Source organism: Loxodonta africana, chromosome 2, assembly GCF_030014295.1.
Source record: "Loxodonta africana isolate mLoxAfr1 chromosome 2, mLoxAfr1.hap2, whole genome shotgun sequence".
Taxonomy (NCBI): Eukaryota; Metazoa; Chordata; class Mammalia; order Proboscidea; family Elephantidae; genus Loxodonta; species Loxodonta africana.
This window is the reverse complement of record NC_087343.1, coordinates 97,432,036-97,457,711: the sequence shown is the minus strand read 5'-3', so window position 1 is coordinate 97,457,711 and position 25,676 is coordinate 97,432,036. Positions and strand designations below refer to the sequence as shown.

The following is a 25,676-nucleotide window of genomic DNA, read 5'->3' as shown; positions in this document are numbered from 1 at the left end:
TGTGCTCTACAGTAGTTTGTCTAAGGTACCAAACCAAACAAACAATAACAACAACAACAAAAACAAGCTGCTATTGAGTCGATTTCAACTCAAGGCAACTCCATAAGTGTCACAGTAGAACTGTGCTCCATATGATTTTCAGTGGTTGAGTTTTGGAAGTAGATCACCATGCATTTCTTTCTCTGGGTACACTCAAACCTCCAACCTTTCAGTTAGTACTTGAGTGCTTAATCATTTGTCCCACCCAAGCAGAGACGTTAACTAAGGTATAGCAGGTAGAGTGCAAATCCTAGGGACTGTAAAACCTGAGCAATTTCTACTGGCCATCACAGTTTCCATCACCAGCTGGGAGAGATCATTCGGCAATTTAACACTAATTGCTCTAGGCACTATTTTCCATAGATAGATCCCTGCACCTAGGGAATTCTTGTCTAAGGTACACTAGTCCTTTAAGATGATCCATGAATTAGGCTTGATCTTTGGAGTCAGATCTGCATCCAGTTTCCCATTCAACCACTCTGAACCTTGTGTGTGAGTTCCCAGACTAGTTTGCCTCTCTGTGCCACAATTCCTCATCGATAAATATAAAGGATTGTTGTGAAAGTTTAGTATGATAACTCACCAGGGCTTCAAACCAGTTCATTCTGGTTCAACCCCCTGCTGAGAATGTGCATTTCCACCCCAGATATACTGAATCAGCATCTATATTTTAACAAAATCCCTAGGTGATTTTATGTACACATAAGAATCACCTGGGAATCGTATTAAAATGTACATGTGTACATAAGAATCACTTGGGACTCTTGCTGAAATGTAGATGAATACATAAAAATCACCTCAGGATCTTGTTGAACTGTAGATGTATACACAGTAGCTACAACAACAGGCTGAAACATGGCAAAGATTGTGAGGATGCAGGACCAGGCAGTGTTTTGTTCTATTGTCCACAGGGTCACTATGAGTCAGAACCAACTCGATGGCACCTAACAACAACTTGCATAAGAATCACCTGAGGATCTTGTTAAAATGTAGATTTGGATTCAATATATCTGGTATGGAAATGCAAATGCTCAAGAGGAGGTCAAACTGGAACAAATGGGTTGGAAGCCCTGTAATTCACACAAATTTGTCAAGTATTCATTGACGCTGATAGGACAAATGCCATGTTATTGAACACCTACTGTGCCAAGTACTTGGGTAAAGTGGTGAGCCAAACCATGTGCAAAGAGCGTTTAGCACGGAGCCTGGCACAAACCATATGCTCAATACACATTAACTGCTATCATCACCGTCATTACCACCACCCTCATCATCATCATGAGCTTTGATCAAGTTAGGAAAACAGCACTTGGCTATAGCTCCCTCTTGCATATCTGAAGCTCTAAAATATTACATAGTAAAAAAAGACATGTTAAACTTTTTTCATACTAGAAATTCCCAAACTTATTTGGTTACAGAACCCTTCTGTTTATACTGACATAATCTAAGAGCACGCTTTGAGAAGGTTCTTCTGTGGGCAGACTCTAAGTTCCACCATGTCTGAACTGTCACTGAAAATTTCTGGCCCACAGTATTTAAAATGGGCCTCTCATGTCTTCTATTTCCCTCTCTCTTTCATGATTCGTTTTCTTCACAGCACTTACTAACATCTAACATACTATATAATTTATATATTTGTTCTTTGTTTGCTCTTCTACTAGAATGTGAGACCCACAAAGGCATTATCTCAAGCACTTAGATCCGAGCCTCGCTCATCATGGTAGGAGCTCAATGAATTAGTAGAATGAATAAATAAAAGCCAAATTCTGGTTCAAATTCTTATGTAACTGACTAAGAGGATATGCTACAGTTAAAAGTAAACTTGAGAGTTAAACTGTATCCCCACCATCTCCTTCATGCTCTCTTTAAAGGGGTAGGGAAAGGGTAGGGTGAGATGTGGACTTCACAGCAGGGCAAGGATGGTTGCTAGGATGTAGGCACTTGTTAGAAAGCTTTGGTTTGTGGCTTGCAGGAAAAACTGCCCGTGAGTAACATTCTCATGGACAAAAACACTTCCCTGGGATATACTTATTTTTTATGGGAGGGAAAAAAGAGAGGAAGGGAGATAGAATGTGAGAGATGGAAGCACTAACCATTTCCCAGAATCAGCCCACTTTAAGATTTCCATAGACATATCAATTCCTTTATCAATTCCAGGGCCAATGAGAAGAGTCAGATTTACTCTAGAGTAGTGATTTTCGAACTTTCTAGACACAAACTACAGTAAGAAATGCATTTTACATGTGAACCACATAATTTTGAAAGGAAAATTTGATGAAATACTAATAACGTATGACATACTTTGATCCATTCCATTCCACTACCCTTAAAATATGCTGGCAGTAGGAGTCACCAAAGTGTGTGTGACCTACACTTTATAAACTTCTGCGCTGGAAGGTAATTTAAGTAGCCTGCAGGAAGTCTCAGACAAAGGCAGACATGGTAAACATAACCATAGTGGTGGCTTAAACCTACCACTGTCTGACATAGCTTTATGCTGACACTTTTGGACATATGAAGGATTCAAGCCTTATTTGGAAGTATCTGTGCAGGTGAGACACTGAATCTTCAGGCAGAGAAAAGAATCAACACTGGCCCAGAGTATATTTTCCAGGAGTAAAGAAGAAGAATCTGAGCAAATTCTCAGAGGAGTCTCAAGGTCTGCTGAGAACCTAAATTGCAGTGCTTTGTCAATGGCTGACTTAGGGCTCTCCTTGATGCTAAAGGACAGTCCAGTGTCAGCCCTCCTTTGAGTGTGATTTATTGGGACTGAAAAAAAAATGTTAGAAGCCTAGAATTATGGTCTCGCCTAGCAAAAGCTATATATAATTTTCAATTTGCAGGCTATAATTTTGAATCTAAGGAGAATAACCAAGTTAGATGAGACATACCCACATGGACCTTGCATGGACTGTTATTAGCATAATTCCATTTGAACCATGTACTTCAAGGTTGCCATATAATATCCTACAGAGGGGCGTCAAAATAGGTCTGTGACTATTAAGGAGAAGGTCAAATGATCTGTTTTCTTCTTGGAAAGAAAAATCTTTGGGAGCTATAGGGAGAGGACCTATCGGCCAACATAATTTTCTACGCACTTCATAAACATTTCATAGAATGACATTATGACAATTTTTTTTTTTTAGAACATCAGGATTCTAAAACAAACATGAATTTGGCCAGCTAAAAACTGAAGACTGGCTTAACCTAGTTTTCTAACTACATTATCAGTTACTCAGCCATTAAAGAGCTCAAAACATTCATCTCCAGGCATGCTCAGGCACCTAACAGCAATTTCCAACACACTTAGCTTTTACAATACAATGAAAATGTACAGTGCATCTTTTAATCTGTCTACATCCATATTTTGAATCTTACTAGATAGCCTCATAATTTTTAGAAATTAGGTTACTATGTATTTGGCCATAAATAGCCAGTTATGTTTTATAGATAATTTGATAGGACATCACATCTCAGTCATTAATATTTAATAGGCTCAAACTCAACACTGAAGTCTTGAGTCAAATATGATACATTTTAGAAAAATTAACATTGATGATAAAAATGTATACAAGGAAATATTTTTTATGGGGTTTTAATGTATCAGTTCCCCAAAACTGTTTTCTAGTAGACCCTATATGTCTCAGGGGCCCTGGTGGTGCAGTGGTTAAGCACTCAGCTGCGAACCAAAAGGTCAGCATTTTTTACCCACCAGCTGCTCCTCAGGAGAAAGATGTGGCAGTCTGCTTCTGTAAAGATTTAAGACGTGGAAACCCTATGGGGCAGTTCTACTCTGTCCTATAGGGTCACTATGAGTTGGAATCGACTTGATGGCAACAGGTTTGGTTTGGTTTTATATGTCCCAATCTGGATAAATGTCAGCTTATCCCAATGCCTGTTTTCTTTCTTATTTGTTTCTCCAGCCACCAAAACACAAAACTATGATCTGTTACCTCCACTGCCGTCGAGTCGATTTCAACTCATAGCAACCCTACAGGACGCAGTAGAACTTTATTTGACCTTTTTTGTTTCTATTTTTTAAGCTTCCTTTGCCTTGTCACTATTCTGAAAAATCTACTTGAGTTAAATCCTTTTGTTTTTCTCTGTCATAGTGATTAATTGCATCTCTTCTCCCAATAGCTATCTGATTATCAGGGCATTGTCTGGTCTTAAAAATAATGTTATATTTCCCAAAAGCTTTGGGGATATTACTTACTCTGTTGTTAAATAACTATGTCTGTAAACAGGGAAAACTAATACTAAACCAACAGACAGCTGTTTTCAGCAATATGCAACAACTGACCACAAAGCAGTCTGATATTTATGTTACATAAGGACTTGCCATTATCCATTTAAACAATAGCATGATACTCACAGGTGTGGCACAGACTTTCACGCATATGAGAGGGAACTAATATCTTACTGCTCATTCTTACTAACAACCTTGGCACCAAGCCCTTACTGAGAAAATAAAGAGAAAAAATTATGTCAAGGAAGAAAGGAAATCCCCGGATTGAATGCCCTGTCTGTGATCTAGGGAGAAAGAAGCTGTGGAAAAAAATAACTATATTGATAATATCTATATATTAGTGATTAAAGTATTTGCAGCCAATGATAGACCACTAAGATTTTCCTTCTGCAGTTATCTCTTAAGGTCATATATGTATCTTAAAATTCATGAGATTTTTATTCAGGTTTTTCTTTTCCTTTTTCTCCTCTTACACATGGAATTCCAATTGTTAAGGGTTAGACTGGTTCACAGGTGTTTGATCTCTGTAGCAAACGTAAGATAGGTGCCATAGGTTTTTCCTGCCCTAGGCTTTAAGCTATATGTTTCTACCTGTTTTTTTTTTTTTTTAACCAGGTAAAGTTTATCCAGTTACAAAGTTTGTGAAACACACTTACAAAAATCAACTTTCTTTTTATAGTGGCAAAGCCACTTTCATATAGCCACAGATGAAGTATTTATTTGTGAACACTCCGGCATTAGGGGAAAAAAGGGTGGGAAGGGAAATCCCCACACTTCTTGGAGATTGTATAATTAAATGAGTATAAGGCTTGAATATCACTCATTTAAATTACATGTTAATTTATAATCATACTGATTTATGTTGTTTTTATAAACTGTATTATAGGGCTTTAAATAGCTACTTGACACCTTTAGCCTTTTTTGTGACCCAATTTTTCTTTCTTGAAGTCGAGGCATCCTAATTATAAATCACATTATTTGATACCTTGAACATTATTTATATTAAATTATATAATTTTCTTCTGTCACATTCCATTAAAAGAAAAAGATGGCCTTCAGTCACTTAAATTAAACACATACAAGCAAACATGCACTGAGGTTGAATAAAAGATGCCTGGGGTGTGTGTGCAGAATTTACTCATGGAAGAGGTAGAGTAGCAGAGTAGCCATGAGCATGGGTGCTGGACCCAGACTACTTGATGGCCATTTACTAGCTATGTGACCTTGGGCAAGTTCATTAAATACTCTGAGACTCTATTTCCTCATCTGTGAGTTGAATATAGGAGCTCTAGTGGCACAACGGTTAAGTGCTCAGCTGCTAACTGAAAAGTTGGTGGTTTGAACCCACCTAGCCACTCTGCGGAGAAAGGTCTGGCAATCAGCTTCTATAAAGATTATAGCCAAGAAAACCCTATAGGGAAGTTCTACACTGTTACAATGGATTACTATGAGTCAGAATCCACTTGATGGCACCCAACGACAACAACAAATTGAAAATAGTATTAGTAACTCCCAAACAAGGTTTTGTGGGCTCAGTGAGGACTTAATAGTTGAAATGCAGAGCACTTAGAACACTTCTATATAAACGTTGGCTGTTTCTTGCTATTCAAGAAAAAATAGTTGAGCATTAAGTATGTATTAGATGAAAGTATAATAAGTATGTACTAAATAAAATTTCAAGTTGAAGCTGAAGGTAGTCGCTTTTCTTTGCCAAGAAATCTGGAAGACAGCTACCTGGCCAACTGACTGGAAGAGATCCATATTTATACCCATTCCAAAGAAAGGTGATCCAAAGAATGATCAGATTATCGAACAATATCATTAATATCACGTGCACGTAAAATTTTGCTGAAGATCATTCAAAAGCGATTGCAGTAGTACATGGACAGGGAACTGGCAAAAATTCAAGCCAGAGTCAGAAGAGGACATGGAATGAGGGATATCATCGGTGATGTCATATGGATCCTGGCTGAAAGCAGAGAACACTAGAAGATATTTACCTGTGTTTTACTGACTACGCAAAGGCATTCAACTGTATGGATCATAACAAATTATGGATAGCATTCCGAAGAATGGGAATTCCAGAATACTTAATTGTGCTCGTGAGGACCCTACCTGTACATAAACCAAGAGGCAGTTGTTTGAACAGAGCAAGGGGATACTGTCTGGTTTAAAATCAAGAAAGGCATGTGTCACGGTTGCATCGTTTCATCATACTTATTCAATCTGTATGCTGAGCAAATAATCCAAGAAGCCGGACTATATGAAGAAGAATGTAACATTAGAATTGGTGAAAGACTCATTAACAACCTGCGATGTGCAGATGACACAACCTTGCTTGCTGAAAGCAAAGAATACTTGAAGCAATTACTGATGAAGATCAAAGACTACAGCCTTCCGTATAGATTACACCTCAAAATAAAGAAAACAAAAATCCTCACAACTGGATTAATAAGCAACATCATGATAAATGGAGAAAAGATTGACTTTGTCAAGGATTTCATTTTACTTGAATCCACAATCAACACCCATGGAAGCAGCAGTTAGGAAATCAAATGACGTATTGCATTGAGCAAATCTGCTGCAAAAGACCTCTATAAAGTGTTGAAAAGCAAAGATGTCACTTTGAGAACTAAGGTGCACCTGACTCAAGCCATGGTATTTTCAACTGCCCGTATGCATGCAAAAACTGGATAATAAATAAGAAGACCGAAGAAGAATGGATGCCTTTGAATAATGGTGAAGAATACTGAATATACCATGGACTGCCAGAAAAATGAACAAGTCTGTCTTGGAAGAAATACAGCCAGAGTGCTCCTTGGAAGCAAGAGTTAATCTCACACACTTTGGGCATGTTATCAGGAGGGACCAGCCCCAGAGAAGGACATCATGCTTGGTAAAGTAGAGGTTCAGCGAAAAAGAGAAAGACTTTCAACAAGATGGTTTGACACGGTGGCAGCAACAATGGGCTCAAGCAGAATAAGGATCGTGAGGACAGGGCATGTTCAGGCAGTGTTTCATTCTATGTACGTAGGGTCACTATGAGTTAGAACTGACTCCAAGGCACCTAACAACAAATAAATTTGGTGGATATAAGGATGAGTTACAGTTACATCTGGGTTTAGGGACTGGCTGGAGTTAAAGGTCCATGAACTTGAGTACAAAGAAGAATGCAGTACTATGTCATGAAGGATTCTTAAGGGTCAGGTACAGCAATTCACAATTATTTGATAGAAAATGAAGACCCATGTAAAGTTTCTGAGAACTGGTATGACAAGATCAAAACAGAGCTTGATATCACAGAAAAGTATATGGGTTGGTGGAGAGAACGTTGAGGCAAGAACACAAGTTACGTAACTATTGCAGTGATCTCTGTAAGACACATGAGTCCCTGTGTGGTGTAAACAGTTAAGGTGCTTGGTTGTTAACTGAAAGGCTCAAAATTCCAGTCTATCCAGAGGCACCTCAGAAGAAAAGCCTGGCAGTCTGCTTTGAAAAATCAGCTATTAAAAACCCTATACGGCACAGTTCTACTCTGACACACATGGGGTCACCGTGAGTCAGAAATAATGAATGGCAACTGGTTAAGGGAGAAATAATGAGGACCTGAGGCAAGGGAATGGCAGAGGAATGGCGCCTGCAATGAAAAACAGGAGATTGACACAAAAACATTATAGAGGCAGAATCTACAGTAGTTTCCAAACATCGGAATAACATGAGAAACTTTTTAAATACACAGATTTTGGGACTGCATCATGCCAGATCTGATTCAGTAAGTCTTGTAGTGGGACTCATCAGATCGTAATTTCTGAAAGCATAAGTGATTTTGATATTTAGTGTTGGTGAGCACTGATCTGAAAGTCTAGGCGTGAAAGAAATTATACTGGTTTCAAGGCTTGGGAAATATAAAAAGGGCAAAGGAGAAAGGAGGAAAGGGGAGGAGGGTGCAAGACTTGTAATAGAAATAGGGATCAGAAGAATTAGAACAGGCATACAAGGAAAGTTAATGACAATTTTTATACTTTCTCTGAGGACAAGATATCGGAAAGAAAATGAAGATGTCCAAAAGGCATCCGAAAATGTGAGTCTCTGAGTGGAGAGAGGCATTGGGCTCCAGTTGATAGACTTGAAAATTACCAGTGATATTTAGAGCCATGAGACTGGATGACATTTTACCAAAGGAATACAGAGAAGAGAAAAAGGCCAAAGGTGATCCCTGGAAAACAGACGTATTTCAGAGTTATGAGAGAAAAGAAGAAAGAGCCATGACCTGGGATATGGTAGGAAAATAAAAATCATATAATGTCTTCAAAATCAAGGGAGGTGGGCTTTTAAGGAAGGGTGGTTACTGGTATTGATTGAAGCAGAAGAATTTAAGGACAAGGACTTGAGAGAGGTCGGTAGATTTGGATCCCAAGTTATGGGTGATCAATGAAGAGAAGCAGCAAGATATCCTCAAGGCTTAGCAGTGAACAGAAGGCAATGACCATAGGGAGCCAGGATGGGCTACATTTCAAGAAGTTTGTTAGTAAAGAAAAGGAGAAAGTCAGGGAAGTAGCTTGATAAAGCAACAGCATTTATGAATGAGTAAGCTCTTTTAGGCTGTGAAAACTGATGAATGTGTTTAGACAGAGAAGCTTACAATTAAGATGTAAGCTAACTGGAAAATTCAATGAAGCAAGTGCCAAGAGAAGGAAAAAAAAGAGATGAGAGCCACAATTAGGAGGGCTAGCTTTGGTGAGATGGGAGAAAAAAAGTAGCAAATAAGGAAGACAATGAAGAGAAATAATCAGATGAAAATAAGAAAAGCTGAGTGAGATAACATTGTGTAGTCTTCATCTCATGTATAGTTAGTGGGCATTAAAGGTATTAAGATTTACAGAGAGTGGAATGCTGTTTCCAAGATGATTTAAGAATCAATTAAAGATAATCCAAAGGATTGCCAGGAAGCGCAATGGCCTCGTTAAGGTTACTTAGAATAAATTAGTATCCATTACAGAGTAGCAGTAATTGGTTGGATAAAAAGAAGAGAGCTGTGTGGACGGGTGATCAGAAAAACTGCTTAAGGAGGAAATCAAGTTTGTAAGGATATTAAGGGAGCTAGTGAAAATATTCCTGAAAAGTCTAACAGTGGATTCCAGATTGGATTCTGCAAGGACAGTGACTTTATATACTTTAAAGTATGGTACAGGCACTGAATTATAATTGGAAACAACTTTAAATAACGAGAATGGCAGTAAATAACACATGAAAAAGTTGCAAATTAAGAATAAAATCTATACCTAAGAACTTAGAATTTGGCCAATTAGATAGAGCCATGGTATATGACAAGGTCCCCCCAGTTGATGCCAACGGTGGTCAAGGGGGAAATACAGTGTTGTCAAAGATATAAATATTCCAAGACAAAATAGCCCTCAAAAAATAAATTTTCTACTTTATAGAGGAGTTTTATACACATTCTTTGGCAATGATCTAAATACAAATTCTACAAATTTTAGAAAGACTCATTAAAAAAAAATCAAAGACTGTATTTTCGTCAGCCAAGAGTTAAAAGGAAGACTTCGGTGATCAATAAAAGAAAAAAACTGAATGTGTTCTTAGATCAAAGCAGTAAGCATGAACAACTGTTTTATGTAGGTTTCAAAGGAGTAGAAAGAAATCCCTCATCAGTAATTTTTCCAGGATAAATAAAGAAGGATTTGACCTTTAAAAAAATGTGGTATGCCAGGAGAATTGAAATTTAAACTTTTTATTAATTTGGAGAAAAACTGCAAGGAACCATATGGGAAGTTCACTTAGCCTAGGTACAAAAACTATAAACAATTGGGAATATTCTATTGAGTCAAACTGAGGCATGACAATGGTATGTAGATGACAAGAAATGTCAAACACATTGAGGATTAAAGAATGAAATGTTAACAACACTGAGGGTAAATGAATGTACAACACACCCAAGCAACAATGCAAATGTAATGCTCTTAGTTACTGATACTACACTGACCATGCTTTTCATGAACATGCTAAGCCTATTTATGACGGGTGTGAAGAAGAAAATTAGTTTTGATTCCACCCTCCTTCCCTTACCACCATAAATGAAGAATTTAGCAAGTGAGAGTGAATTCACTTGTAGTGTTAAAGTCCAGAATTATCAGAAATCATGTCACTTTTAGGGAGGGCACATAGTCAAGTATGGCTGGGTCATACAGAGATTTGATGTGGGGAAACAGTGGGAGGTGGGAGCAATTTCCCTTTTAGCTTATAGTCTAAGGGTTACACTGGATAATTTCAATGGTATGATCATTTCTGCCTTTTAGAATGCCTCAATGTGAAATGGGGACAGATAAGAGCCAAGGAACATCAGTCTCAATACTGTAGTTTAAATGTGAGATAATGGGGCCTACAACCTGAGAAACAAACCAAACCTATTGCCGTTGAGTGGATTCTGACTCATAGCAACCCTACAGGACAGAGTAGAACTGCCCCATATGGTTTCCAAGGCTGTAATCTTAATGGAAGCTGACTGCCACATCTTTCTCTCGCAGAGTGACTGGTGGGTTCAAACAGTTGACCTTTCAGTTAGCAGCCAAGTGCTTTAACCACTGTGCCACCAGGGCCACTTATAACCTGGGAAGTAATTATGAAAAAAAAAGAGGGAAGGCATATTTGAGTGATACTTAGGAAGTGTTCAGAACAAAGGAGTTAAGAATCTGTATTCCGTACCCATTACATATTTCAAGGGTTGTTATGCTAATAAAACACTAACACATATTGAGTACTTGGTATGTTCTAGAGAATGTACTAAATACTTTAAATGAGTTACCATTTAACCCTTCAAACAACTTTATAAAGTTATGTGGATGTTTCAATACCATAAACAGAAGGTAGAGTTCTCCTTGGAAATCAGAAGTTGAAGGAATAATTTTCTAGCCCAGGTCACTACTAATTCTTTCTGAGAAATGATGTCTAATAATTATTTTTGTAGAATTAGAGTTCTTTAGGTTTAATTTAATCTTTACATGTTATTAGCAATGGAAGTTTTAATAATGAAATGATAAGTGGTGAAATATCATTGCCAGAGAGTTTATGAGTCACTTGTTCTAATTTGATTCTGCAGTGTTTAACAGCTTTGTGAACTTGGACTTGTTTCTAAGCTTCTCTTTGTGAACTTGGACACATTTCTAAGCCTCTCTTTTCCTTGATTTTCTTCTCTGACATATGAGAATAATAACAGCCATTTCAGAGGATTCTTGTAAAAATTAACTGAGATTATATATATAATGGTCAGCATAGTGAGGTATATGGTGAATCTTAATTAGTAGTGATGATCATGATGATGACAATGACAAAGACGAGGATAACCAGAGCCCAAATAAATTCACATCTGCCACTTATACACAGTTCTCAGCTTTTTCTCTTTCTTTCAGCTCTACCATATCCATGCTCAATGCCCCCTGCCTACCTAGAAGAAAACTAAATTGAACTTAACAGTTTCCATTTGATATTGAAATAACACGAATAGGGAACTACCTTTGTCCTCATCATTGTAAGACTAAGTAAAAGACTGAGGTAACCCACCCTATAGGACAGAGCAGAATTGCTCCATAAAGTTTCCAAAGAATGGGTGGTGGATTCAAACTGCCAACCTTTTGGTTAGCAACCAAGCTCTTTAACCACTCTGCCACCAGGGCTCACTGAAGTAAAGATCATCAGAAAACTTGAGTTCTAGAAAGGCCCAGCTCTGCCACAAATTATCAGTCCCTTTTCTTCTTTGGTTACATGTGTAAATTAGGGGATTAAACAGAAATTTAAGCTTTCTTTCCACTCTGTGATTTTATTTTTTTACTTTTCTTATTGATGTATGAAGTCTTAGGCACATGTTTTTGTTCTAGAATTTTTTTAATGTAACAATAACAAATCATGAATGTTTTCAGAAATAATAATTCAAATGAACACTGAATGACTACATGTCATCTTTTAGGCTTAAAGATCTCTAATTTGAATCTTTGAAGATCAAGGTCATAGATCTAAATCCAAGCAGAGGATGAGCATCCATATGGTTTCTTTAAATATTTGGGATTTTCCTTATCACTACTAACAAAATGTGGGAAGCTTGTCTGAATTTGTGCTCATGGTGATTTTTTTAAGCTCAAGTGGAAGAGACTGTTCATTGTATAGTGAAAAGCTCTGTGGCTTTCCTTAGGTCTCTAGGCATTTTTTTTTTTTCTTTTCAGCAATAGAAATCTGGGAGTAGACAGCAAACAAGCAGCTTACTGCCAAGGACTTGTGAGAACTGTTACGTTGGTCATCCTGGCTTGTATTCAAGCACGTATTGTTACTAAGTAGGATCACTTTTACTCTGTCTTAGCTGAATCCTCAATTTTGCTTTAGGAAAAAAAATCATAGTGCATTTGTTAAATTTTATTTATAAACCGTGAATGTTTCTGAAAAAAAATCTAAAATGAAAATGACATATTTATAATTTTGATGTGAAAAAAATGAGGATACTAGAACCAGAGTGTTTCAGTTATTGATTGCTATGTAATAAACCACCCCAAAACCCAACGGCTGAAAATAATGCATTATTTTTCACACTTCTGCAGTCTGGGCTAGGCAGTTTTTCTGCTCTGTGTGATGTCTACTGGACTGGAACATATGAGAGGGCTAGTTCGCTCACATGTTTGAAATCAGAGCTGGGTTGCCTGAAACAACTGAGGCTGGCTGAACATGTCTCTTCATTTGGCTTCTCCGCATGACTAGCTTAAGATTTCTCACATTATGGTGGTCTCACGGTAATTAGACTTTGTACATGGTGGCTGGCTTCTAAGAGAGAGGAAGCTGAAATTGCTAGTCCTCTTGGAGGCTAGCCCATTCTTGGACAGTATTACTTCCATCACCTTCTATTGGTCTGTGCAGGTCCAAAGCCAGCCCAGATTTAAAGGGAAGAGAAACAGACTCCACCCTTTGATGTGAGGAGTAGCATGCACGTAAAGGGAGGGAAGTAATTGATGGTGGCCATTTTTGGAAAGTGCAACAGAGGGTGTACTTCACTTAGCAGGAGCTCTTTCCTTCTCCTGTTTTTCCTTTGGATTTCACTAAGTTACTTTCAACTGTATCCAAAATCCAAAAAATGTCAGGAGTGAAAAACTCACTCAAAATTTAGGATGTAAGGGACTGATACTTTGTAATAATCATTAAAACAAGTTTCCATTGATTTTCATGATAGCAATGAAATCTTAACGTATATTACTACTGTTGTTCACTCTAAAGATGAAGAAATGGACCCTCAAAAGAAATGGAAGGATTCGTCTTCATATACATTACCAGGTAGAGGTTAGAGTCATTACAAAACTAGACGATTCAAAATACCTCAGATTCACGTTATCCACTGCTAGCTGAATCAAGCCACCTTTACATTTTTACTCATCACATTGAAGCCTATGTGTGGGATTTTTATAAGAAGAAGATTTTTAATCACCTACTTCCTCTTTTTATTCAAGTTAATTTTCCTTCCCTGGTCCATGAATCATTTCTCACATAAGAACCAGCTTATGAATCAGAAAGGAGCCAGTAAATACTAATAAGCCTAAAAGGAGAGACAAGTTTATCATTGCCAGAGATCAAAACCAAACCCTAAAATTAAAGGCTTTGTTTAAAATGCTGTTTGAGACATTTTAAATTTAGTTCAGGGAACATACCTTTTTCATGACTCATTCTCACTGCATATCCACCCCACTGAAGGGAGGGGGGACCACTGAATTTCATTAGGAGGCACGGGCCTTCAAAAATTATGGCTCACAACAGTCAGGCATTAAAAAAGCCACAAAACCAATCTGCCATAGCTGTCCCAGGCCACTCTCAGGGAGGGAAATAATCGATGGTAGCCATCTTTCCTTTGGATACTATTGAATTCATTTGAACTGTCCGAAATGAAGCAATGGTCAGGAGTGAAAAAGTCACTCAAGTTTAGGTTGTAAAGGGATGATACTAGTATTCATTACAGCCAACAAATAAGTTTGTTGATGTAAACTCATTCCTGTTGTCAGGCACATCCAATCTGCAGAAGGGAGTGATTCGTTTAGAGAACACTGTTATAGAAATCACTGGAGATTTCTAGGAAGACGGCTGATGTGAGCTCACCAGTTATTCAAGTATGGCTGGTGCAGGTATTAACTAATTGTATCTGCTCACCAAACCTCACACTAAGATAAATAAATAATCATAGTCATTCTGGTCATTAAAAACAAAACAAATGAAAAACAAAAACAAAAGCAGCTTGGGTATAAAAGGACTATACATTGACTATACATTGATCTTTTCTTCCCATAATACATCTTAAGAAAAACCAAACCCATTGCTGTCAAGTTGATTCTGACTCATAGTGTTCCTACAGGACAGAGTAGAGCTGCCCCCTAGAATTTCCAAGGAGTGCCTGGTGGATTCGAACTGCCAACCTTTTGGTGAGCAGCCATAGCTCTTAAGTACTACGCCACCTGGGTTTCCTCATTTTTAAAAAGTGATATATAAACAAACAAACAAAACTCTTCACAACTTTGACCAAAAATACTGAAAATTTAGCATAATTTATAAAAGTAGAAAATTGCATTTTTTTAATAAGAAAAGGGGATATATTGTCTACTCTTAATTCACCCATTTGAAAATGTTTCTCGTGATACTATCTAATATACCTAAAAATGCTCCATGAATTTAAAAGCACAAGGCAAAGTAGACTAGTGGTTGCCAGGAGCTAGGGCACAGGGAATGAGCAGTGGCTACTAATGGGTACATAATTTCTTTTTGGGATGATGAAAATGTTCTAAAACTTGATTATGGTGTAATTGTGCAACTATGTAAATATACTAAAAATCATGGAACTGTCCAGTTTAAACAGGTGAGCTTTATGGTATGCAAATTATAGGTCAGTAAAGCTGCAAATAAATAAATAAAATTAAACGGGGGGTAGGTGACAATAGGGCTGTAGTTTCTGATCTTTGCTTCATATTTTGAGGGTCCTAACATCATTCTACTTTTATTTCTCTTGTGGATTAAATCCATGTTTGTAATCACTGATTCTAAAGGCTCTCTTTGCTAGGAAGAAGTTTTATATTGTAGCTAATTTCAAGTAGAAGTGTTTATTTCTATGCTTGTTTTCTCTCTCCTTCTCTGGCTACCTCTTCTTGTCTAATGGTTTTGTGATTCCCTTCACTCAGCCCTCCCCTGGCTCTTGGACCATAAAGAGGATTTATTTTGATGGCCCAGGCTCCTATCCACACAGTCACAAGGAATATGGCAGCTACAGTCTATGAGCTCTAAAGAACTTGGCCCAGGTACTTGCTGAGATGCTCTGCTTTCTCCTTGGTTTCTCAGATTCCTGAAAGCCAAAGCCTCAGGCTACTCTAGCAGCCCTTTTCTAGGCTTCTTTCATGCAGTTACCATTTATCTCATCTACTCATTTTGATAAGGACCTTTGGTACCTGCATTAGATAGTACCAAATTCACCATCACAGTAGTTGAGAACCTCCTGAATTCACCTATTTCTGGACCCAGAGGATATCAGATCTATGGTTTAACCTTGTTTTACTACTTTGTGTTTCTGCTCAATTTCTGAACCACAGAGATGTTAAATTTTCTCTTGTCATATTTTGTCTATAGCTGCTATGAATATGGAATTGGGAAGTGAGCAAAACATGAATTTACAGTGCCATCTTGACTGGATAACTTATAGGCTAGTGCAGTGGAATTTTAACAGAAAGATCCAAAGAGAGCATTAATGCCCCTTGGTAGAGTAGATGGAAATTTGGTCTAAAAATTTTGAATTTGAGATAAGTGGAGCACATTCAGGTGGAGATGAGTTACATTAAGTTGCAAATAAGACATAAATGATAAGATAAGATTATCTGCAGACAAAGCTGCAGATATAGATTTGGGACTCACAGATGTCAAGGAAAAAGAAAAACAGTCTTAATAACTTTCAAAGGGATGCAAAAAAATCAGAGCAACCTTATAAATCATTTAATTTCTACTTTTGATGATACAATTGATCCTTTGTCTTACTAATATTATATTTAGCTTGGGTATCCATTCCTACAATTACTAGGATTTATGGTACATTGATGAATATTAATTCATTCATTTATTCACAAATATTAATTATGCTCCTGCTAGTCACTGAGCACTCTGAACGGCCCTGGGAATTCATAGATGAATAATAAATGGTCCTTGCCCTCAAACAATTCATACTTTACTAAGGAAATCAGCCCCCCCACACACCCCAAAACAAGTCACCACCCTATTCTAACGTAAATGCTATAGTGGCTCCAAGTGCAAAGTGCTTTAAAGGCATAGATGAGGGAAGACTAATTCTTTTGTGTTGTCTGTAAAGAGACAATTCCAAAGCTGTAACAGGAGAGGCAGCTTGCTGGGAACTTCCAGAATTTCTATAAAGTAATGAGAAGTATCTTATTGACAGTAAGATCTAAGGATCTTAACTTGTACTCTATCTAGCACACCATTTTTACTTAGGTTATGGGTTTATTTTGGATAGCACTGGGGGAGCTGATGGAGGTCCTTCCTCCTTAAGCTTCTTCCACCTCTCCCTCACCCATCCATAGTTTCTCAAATCACTTAATGAGCACACAAGTGTTGTCAGCTAGTGAGAGGGAGTATTACATTCAAAGTGGAGGGTTCCTGACATGGGCAAAAATGGTACCATCAGGCAGTTTTAGGAAAGAGTAAATAGATTGAGGAAACCCTGGTGGCATAGTGGTTAAGTGCTACAGCTGCTAACCAAAGGGTCAGCAGTTTGAATCTACCAGGCGCTCCCTGGAAACTCTATGGGGCAGTTCTACTTTGTCCTATAGGGTTGCTGTGAGTCGGAATTGACTCGACAGCACTGGGTTTTTTTTTGGTTAAATAGATTGATGTGGTCAGAAAGCAGGCTAAGCAGTAACTAATTTGGGGATGGAAAGATGGCCTGGTGATGGACTGTGAGGACTCTTGTAAGCTAAAGAGATTGGACTTTTCTTTTGGGCAATGAGAGATATCTTGTTGGAGAGTGAGGGGGTCCAATTTACAATTCTGAAATATAGACATCTGAGGTAATACAACGCAGTGAAGAAAAAAAAAAAAGAGACTAGAATCAGAGGGACCAATTAGGAAGAAACTAGGAATATAAGCATAAGATAAGGACTGTTAGATTGTATTATTAAGGGAATAACCCAATCAAAAAACAAAGCAACTGCTGTCGAATCAATTCTGACTCGTAGGCACCCTGTAGGACACAGAACTGACAGAACTGCCCTATAGAGTTTCTAAGGCTGTCATCTTTACAGAAGCAGACCATCACATCTTTTTCCCCCAGAGCAGATGGTGGGTTTGAACCGCTGACCTTTTGGTTAGCAGCTAAGCATTTTAACCACCGCACCACCAGGGCTCCTATCAAGGGAATGGGGGATTAAAAATGCCATAATATCTTTTATTATGCAGGTAAACCTAAATTTGAAAAGCTACTTGTGATGGTTAAGATGGTGTGTCTACTTGGCTGGGCCATGATTCTCAGTGTTTATATGTGATCACTCCTGTGATTGAATCTGCTGTGAATAGCCAGTCAGTTGAAAGGGAGTTTCCTTGGGGGTGTGGCCTGCATCCGAATATAAGCAGATGTTTTGGCTTTTTTGGTCACTCTGGATCCTGCAGCTGCCTCCTGTTCATCTGACCTCCTGCTCTTGGGACTTGAGCTACAGGCTTATCTGCAGACCTTGGGATTCATTGACCATCACAGCTTGAGAGCAGGAGCCTTACTCTCTGACCTGCAGATCTTGGGTTTGCCAGCCCCTGTGGCTACATGAATAGAGAGAAGCTTCTATCCTGATCCATAGACTTGGGACATTCCAGCCTCTACAACTGTGTGAGCCGGCTCCTTGATATGAAAAAAAAAAATCTCACTCTCTCTATATATTTATATGCTTTGCTGGTTTTGCTTCTCCAGAGAACACAGTCTAAGACACTACTATGGAGTAATGCTTCCATTAATACTTTTCTGATATTACTCTTTTTAGTCAGAAATTTCATTGCAACAGAGGTTTTCCAAGTTGAGACACAAGCGTGCTGGAGCTTTTAGCATTCATTATGTTTAATGCTTGAGGGCTATATTTTTCAGATAATCAGAGTACTGTTTTCACTATCAGTGATGCTCTGTGTCACATCCAAGAGAAAGAGGTGATTTGAGCATGTAAAAGATTAACTATGTTAGGGGCTCTTATGTTGTCATTATTGAAGACATGCAAATACTGCCACTTTTACATCACATAAAAAAAACAACCTTACCATTTGGGTAAAGAAACAAGCAACTATTTCCTCCAAAAAAGAATATGCACTTCAATAAAACAAATCTCGAGTTGAATAAAAACACAGCTTCTGGATAAAATTCATGTCCCATGAAAAAGCAGGATTTCTAAATTGGATATTGACTTTTAATTAAATAATTTAAAATTAATTATTACCTTAATCTTTCTGTTTCTACAAATTTATGCTAAATGAGAGAAAAGTAGAGAAGAGCTGGATGGAAACAGTTTTTCTACAAATTATTCTACAAACTAACGTTAGTCTCTTCTCTTTACACCGTGAGGAACATTCTCTTTGTATCTTCTCAGATCTGGTTCAGGATCTAGAGGCTTTTCTTACGTTTTATTATCACACAAGTGACAATGTCTACTGAGCTCCTGACAATGCATTAGACACTATTCTAGGGACTTCATATATGGTATCTTGCTTAAAATCTGAAAAGCACTTAAAAGGTAAAGAATTCTTGTAAGACTGCTATTCATTTGGCTTTAGATTTGAAGAGCTTAGAAAAGAGGAGACTCATCTTTGCTAGCCCAAAAGGGATCCCCCACCAAGGCCTTATAAAATTCTCCCTGAAATCCTAGATGCTCACCCACAACATTTTAGAGTGAGTTTTCTGTACTTAGGTGTGTGGCTATTGTTCCTAGTTAAGAAAATTTCTAGGTGACTCTAATCTAAAAAAAAAAAAAAAAGAATCAAATCATAAAAACCTGTGCTAAGTGTGATTCAAAGGGAAAAAATGAGCTGCAGGGAAAGCCAATTTGAGCTGGAAAGACTTGTACGCTTAAGTAACCAGACATGTGCAGCCACTTATGAAGCTGTCTGAATACATATGTTTTTTAACATCTGTCAGCAGAATCAGAATTCCACATACAAAATATAGAACTCGTGAGTATTGTGGAGGTTGGTCCAGCCCTGAAGAAGTCTCAGAACTTGAGAGAAATAGATTCCGTAGGTTGAACAGGGGTTGTTACTGCTTGAGTTGAAGAAAACTTGGGAAGCAGTTCCCAAAGTCTGTGACTCATTTATTTGAACATTATTATCTTAAGGACAACATTGGAACCAACATTACAACCTTGAGGGCCCTGAAGAAAGAGATGTTAGTACGTGCCAAGAAAAAAAAAGAAGTTAAAAACCTATAGCTTAACTAACCAGGTTGGAATCAACTCAATGGCAATGGGTTTGGTTTCTTCTTTTTTAATAGCTTAACTTTTGGCTTCATAACTTAAAGCTGAGCCTAACCTCACTCCTTTTTTGATAAAAAATACTCAGTGACGTTTCCCCACCATTAAAAATTCCCATCTCCAAGTGCAAATACGATTTCTTTCAAACCTGCAGCATTTGTTCTTCCTCTGAAGATGTCATCATATGCTTTCCACTGTGGCTTCACCTGGTAGGCGTGGATGAATACCACAAACACCACCACAAGGCACATTAAAGGAACCAAAGCAGCAGTGAACAAAGCCGCGTAGATGTTTGGGATGAAACACCTGAGAGAGAGACGAGAATGGTATCAGACATCAATACAAACATGTCTAAACTCAGAATATATAATTTTGGCATGTCGTACTAGCTTTTTGTATCTACATGCTGGCAACTACAATTTTTTGGTTTGCCAAATTGGAGCTCTGTTTGAATAGAGGCTGCATGGTGAAATCTAGCCCATTCCTTCACAAAGCAGGTTTCATGGAGCATTCATCTCTTGAGATACTCATAAAAATTCACAAAAGGTTATGGCTATAAAAATTAGAGAAATGCATATTACACAAACCTCTTGGAGATTCAGGACACATATGTGTATTTTAAAAAAGACTATGGAAACTCATGGAGTAAGTAAATCTGGGCTCTGGAATCAGACTCTCTGGCACTGAATCCCAGCATCACAACTTCAAAAATGAGTGACTTTAGGTAAATTTCTTAACCTTTATGTACCTTTCCTCATCTTTAAAATAAGGTTTATAATGGTATCCACAATAAAAGTTAGTTTTGAAGATTAACTGAAATAATTCACACAAAACATTAAATTTTGTTTAACCCACCATTCCTAGACAACTAACCCACCACCAGATCCCCTCTTTTCTCTCTTCCTTTCTCTCTCTCTCTGTGTGAAACACACACACAGGGTCATGCTATATAGAACTAGTGTCTTCAGGAACACATTTTTGTGAATTACTCACAAATCTAACCATATCCAGTTTATTTTTCAAATTAGTTGGTGGATTCCAGGAGGATTCCAAGGTTCCTTTCTATTCCCTCCCTCTATTTAACCCCAAAAGAAGAAGAATGCTATTAAGGTTTATGGTCACAGGGCTTATGGTGTAGTCACTGTGTCCTGTCAAAGGTTGATCATGCCTGTCCAAGCCTCTCTTGACCTCTCTGGCTCCCCAGGATGAGGGGTAACAAGGGTTGGAACTTAGAAGGAAGCCAGAGAACCTCTGCGTTTTCTGTCTCCTTCCCTCCCTACCTCTTTTTTTCTTCATTTGGATTTTTCTTCCTAGGATGAGCCTAATAGTAGAAATAAGAGATGAACGATCATGTAACTATTGTTGTTGTTGTTGTTAGGTGCCGTCGAGTTGGCTCTGACTCATAGCGACCCTATGCACAACAGAACAAAACACTTCCTAGTCCTGAGCCGTCCTTACAATCGTTGTTATGCTTGAGCCCATTGTTGCAGCCACTGTGTCAATTCACCTTGGTGAGGGTCTTCCTCTTTTCCACCGACCCTGTACTCTGCCAAGCATGATGTCCTTCTCCAGGGACTGATCCCTCCTGACAACATGTCCAAAGTATGTAAGATGCAGTCTCGCCATCCTTGCTTCTAAGGACCATTCTGGTTGTACTTCTTCTAAGACAGATCTGTTCATTCTTTTGGCAGTCCATGGTATATTCAGTGTTCTTCGCCAACACCACAATTCAAAGGAGTCAATTCTTCTTTGGTCTTCCTTATTCATTGTCCACCTTTCACACGCATATGATGCAATTGAAAATATCATGGCTTGGGTCAGGTGCACTTTAGCCTTCAAGGTGACATCTTTGCTCTTCAACACTTTAAAGAGGTCCTTTGCAGCAGATTTACCCAATGCAATGCATCTTTTGACTTCTTGACTGCTGCTTCCATGGCTGTTGATTGTGGATCCAAATAAAATGAAATCCTTGACAACTTCAATCTTTTCTCCATTTATCATGATGTTGCTATTGATTCAAGCGTGAGGATTTTTGTTTTATGTTGAGGTGCAATCCATACTGAAGGCTGTGGTCTTTGATCTTCATTAGTAAGTGCTTCAAGTCCTCTTCACTTTCAGCAAGCAAGGTTGTGTCATCTGCATAATGCAGGGTGTTGAGTCTTCCTCCAATCCTGATGCCCCGTTCTTCTTCATATAGTCCAGCTTCTCGGATTATTTGCTCAGCACACAAATTGAATAGGTATGGTGAAAAAATATAAACCTGACACACACCTTTCCTGACTTTAAACCAATCAGTAGTATCTCCTTGTTCTGTCTGAACAACTGCCTCTTGATCTATGTAAAGATTCCTCATGAGCACAATTAAGTGTTCTGGAATTCCCATTCTTCGCAATGTTATCCATAATTTGTTATGATCCACACAGTCGAACGCCTTTGCACAGTCAATAAAACACAGGTAAACATCCTTCTGGTATTCTCTGCTTTCAGCCAGGATCCATCTGACATCAGCAATGATATCTCTAGTTCCACTCCTCTTCTGAAACCGGCCTCAATTTCTGGCAGTTCCCTGTTGATATACTGCTGCAGCCATTTTTGAATGATCTTCAGCAAAATTTTACTTGCGGGTGATATTAATGATATTGTTCTATAATTTCCACATTTGGTTGGGTCACCTTTCCTGGGTATAACTATTAGAGAGCTAATAAAGCATTATTTTGCCTTGCTTTTCCAGCTCCGTCTTCTTCACCTAAATTTCTCTTGGAGACCATATGAGAGAAGGTATTATCTGAAGGCAAATTTGAGGATTCCCAGGGCTCCATTCTCTCATCTTCAAAATCTTGTTTTTTGAATGAATGATACCTTTGTCATTCCTAAACTAGACATTTCTTCAAGAGTCATTTATTCTCTTGAAAGCTATATTACACAATTGTATCTATTATCACTGGAGTTTAAACAGAACAATGGAGACCAAGAGAAACTTACATTTTTTAATTTTTTGGCGGGGGGGCAATACTGAAACGCCAAGAAAAATGGTTTTAGAGATTTAACCGAAAATTTTTACTCAAGGGTCATAAAGTCCTCTTGTTCTTTACATAAAATCTACCAAAAACCTCAAAATGGAGGATCGTTAAGAAGGGACTCAATATCTAAAACTGTGGTTTTTAGGTATTCTTATAAAGGACACCCAAACAGTTTTGAGTACATGATGTTTTTACTTAATAAGAAACCTCAGCAGTAAGCACTGTCTCTTCAAATATCCTTTTCCCCTATCTTCTGTCTCCTTTTTTTTAAAACATAGAACATCTGAAATCCTGGATTATAATACAATCACCAATACTAATAGATTTTGAAAAAACAAACAAATGAAAAACATATTATCAGTTTAAAAGGAAACCTCATAACCCCAAATATAGGTAATCAAGGGAAACACACATTCTTGCAATTTGGGAAAATAGTGTCTCAATTTTATATTTAAAAAGAGACATTACTAAAGGCCATCATCAGAAATTATTTCTAATTAACATAATCTGCTAAATGTACCCCTCGTGTAAACAGGACACATTTCAAGAGATATTTCAACACACATTTTGCATCTGCAAAAGAGATGTCAGATTGATGAATTTCCTGGCTTTTAGAATTTAGTTTGGACAGCACAAAGCCTGAATCTTTCCCTGTACATGATCCATATGCAGTAAGACCTATAATTTCCGGATGAAATGTACGCGATTAAATAAAACCAGCAAACATTAATGTCCTTGATCTTGAATATACTTCTGCACTACAAATAGCAGTCATGTTGGCTACCTCATTATGAATCCACTGACACAGGCCTACAGGTGCTTAGACAAATTCAGGTGCTGACAAAGGAGCACACAGGCCTCACTGCCTCATTTTTACCTTGAAAAAATGCCATTACAGTTCAATTTCAGGCTGGACAATGGGGTAATTACTGAATGGATTATGAGCAGCTATAGCAGTATAGATGCTTTGTACAGAGTGCTGTGGTAAGGTATGACTCTCCAACATCCACACTCTCCAGTGGTCGGTCACATTTGGTTCTCACCTCTCCATTTGAAGCACTGTCCTAAAGACTTTTCCTCACTACAGAGGATAGCTTTGGAAAGTAGAACCCCTACTAATGGGACACCATCCTGGTTAAAGAAAAAAACAAATGTGAAAGACCTCCTGGAGGTCTGCATTGCCACTTAGGAAAAGAAGGGGATTCCCTAAGTGTTATTGCTCTTAAAAATTTCCCTTGTACGTCTTTCAACTTGTAGGATGACTTGATCACAATGGCCCATTCTTTCAGACAAAGCTGCCTAATCCTAAAGGTATTTCCATTTCCCCCGTTTCTTCAGGGCCCCACAAGTCATGGCCTCTTACAAGCACTGGGCCACTGAGAGTGGCTCAAGCTTGTCCGCTACAAGGTCAACATGGGGCCAGATCATTAACTAGAAGGCTCTGGCCCTACAGCATGCCAAATTCTTCTTGGCAGCCCCTCCTACCTCCCCGTCTAGCAAAGACACTGCAGTACTGCAGGCCCTCCTCCTGCCCACTGCTGCTCCGCTGTGACTCCAATCAAGTCACTCCTAAATGAAAATTACCTGTCCTAGCTCTAACTCATAGGAACTCGAGAGTCAGACAAATCTTCTGAAGCACTAATATTTGCAAACGTGACAAGACTAAAGGAAAACCAGTTGCCTCGAGTCAATTCTGACTTATGGCGACCCCATGTATGCTGGAGTAAAACTGTGCTCCTCAGGGTTTTCAATGGCTGATTTTTCAAAAGTAGTTTTCCAGACCTTTCTTCCAAGGCACCTCTGGATGGACTCAACCTCCAACATTTAGGTTAGCAGCTGAGTGTGTTAATCATTTGCACCCCTCAGGGACTTCAGGGCTAAAAAAGTAGCCTGCAAATGCAGATAACAGACAGGTCCCCACTACGTGAGAACTTCAGTCCATGGAAAGTAGGTGGAGCAGGTTGGTCATCCCACCTCCCCAAATCATACCTTATATACCTAATACCTTCTTGTTTTAAATTCTCCTGATATAACTTTTCCTTTAAAGCTGATAGGAATTATTCTAATTTTCTGCTCAATGCTGTCTGAACGGAATTTCTACTGGTGTATAATAAAATTTCCCATATCTAATTAAAAGTCACAAGATACGTGAATGGATCCTTAAAAAAAAAAAAGCTTTACCAACCAGAATTTCCATCAGTCTAACTGAATAGGACATACAGGTTCCTCCAGGTAGTTTAAGGATTAGATCACACAAAAAAGATGCAGGGAGTTTGGAAACTGTGAATATCACGTTAGAATAGTTTCTAAATAAGATCAGGAATAAATTCTTGGAAAAACTGAATGTAGTGCAAGAAACGACCAGACTGAATGCTATGTACACATGAAGGTTAGGGAAGTAGTTGATTAACATGCTGGCAGTTAATTTTGCCTCAAGAACAAAGCTGGCAGACACCAGAAGACGAGACAAAGGCCATAAGGATCTGATTTCTTAAAAAGGGCAAATAAAGTATATTCCTTGTAATTTCCAGCTCACCCAGCTTCAATGTTCTTCGGCGACCCTTCTCTCTTTTGGTATCGAGTACTCTTTCGAATACTTGCAATCATAAGACTAATTTCTGCTGTTCCTTTTTAAACTTTCATGAGTAAATTTTCTTTCTTATTATAACCCACAGGCAATCTTAATTTATCTCAGGACTTCAGTCTTTTCCCTTGTTTCCACCACAGGAAACAAGCTGATGCTGTTTCATTACCTGCAGATTTGACTCCTCCAAGTCTACCTCTGGAGCATTCACAGTGCTTTATGTTACTTTCTCATTCGTAAGATTATTACCCTCCCTAGGC

The 25,676-nt window shown here is 38.2% G+C and overlaps 1 protein-coding gene across 1 annotated transcript in view; it reads right to left on the bottom strand.

Moving 5' to 3' along the window:
* Positions 1-25,676, bottom strand: part of ADGRV1 (adhesion G protein-coupled receptor V1) — a 614,420-nt gene that overhangs the window by 93,636 nt on the left and 495,108 nt on the right. The window contains exon 85 of the mRNA XM_003404981.4: positions 19,961-20,118. Coding sequence (XP_003405029.2) covers positions 19,961-20,118 — 158 coding nt within the window. The remainder of the gene's footprint in view (positions 1-19,960; positions 20,119-25,676) is intronic.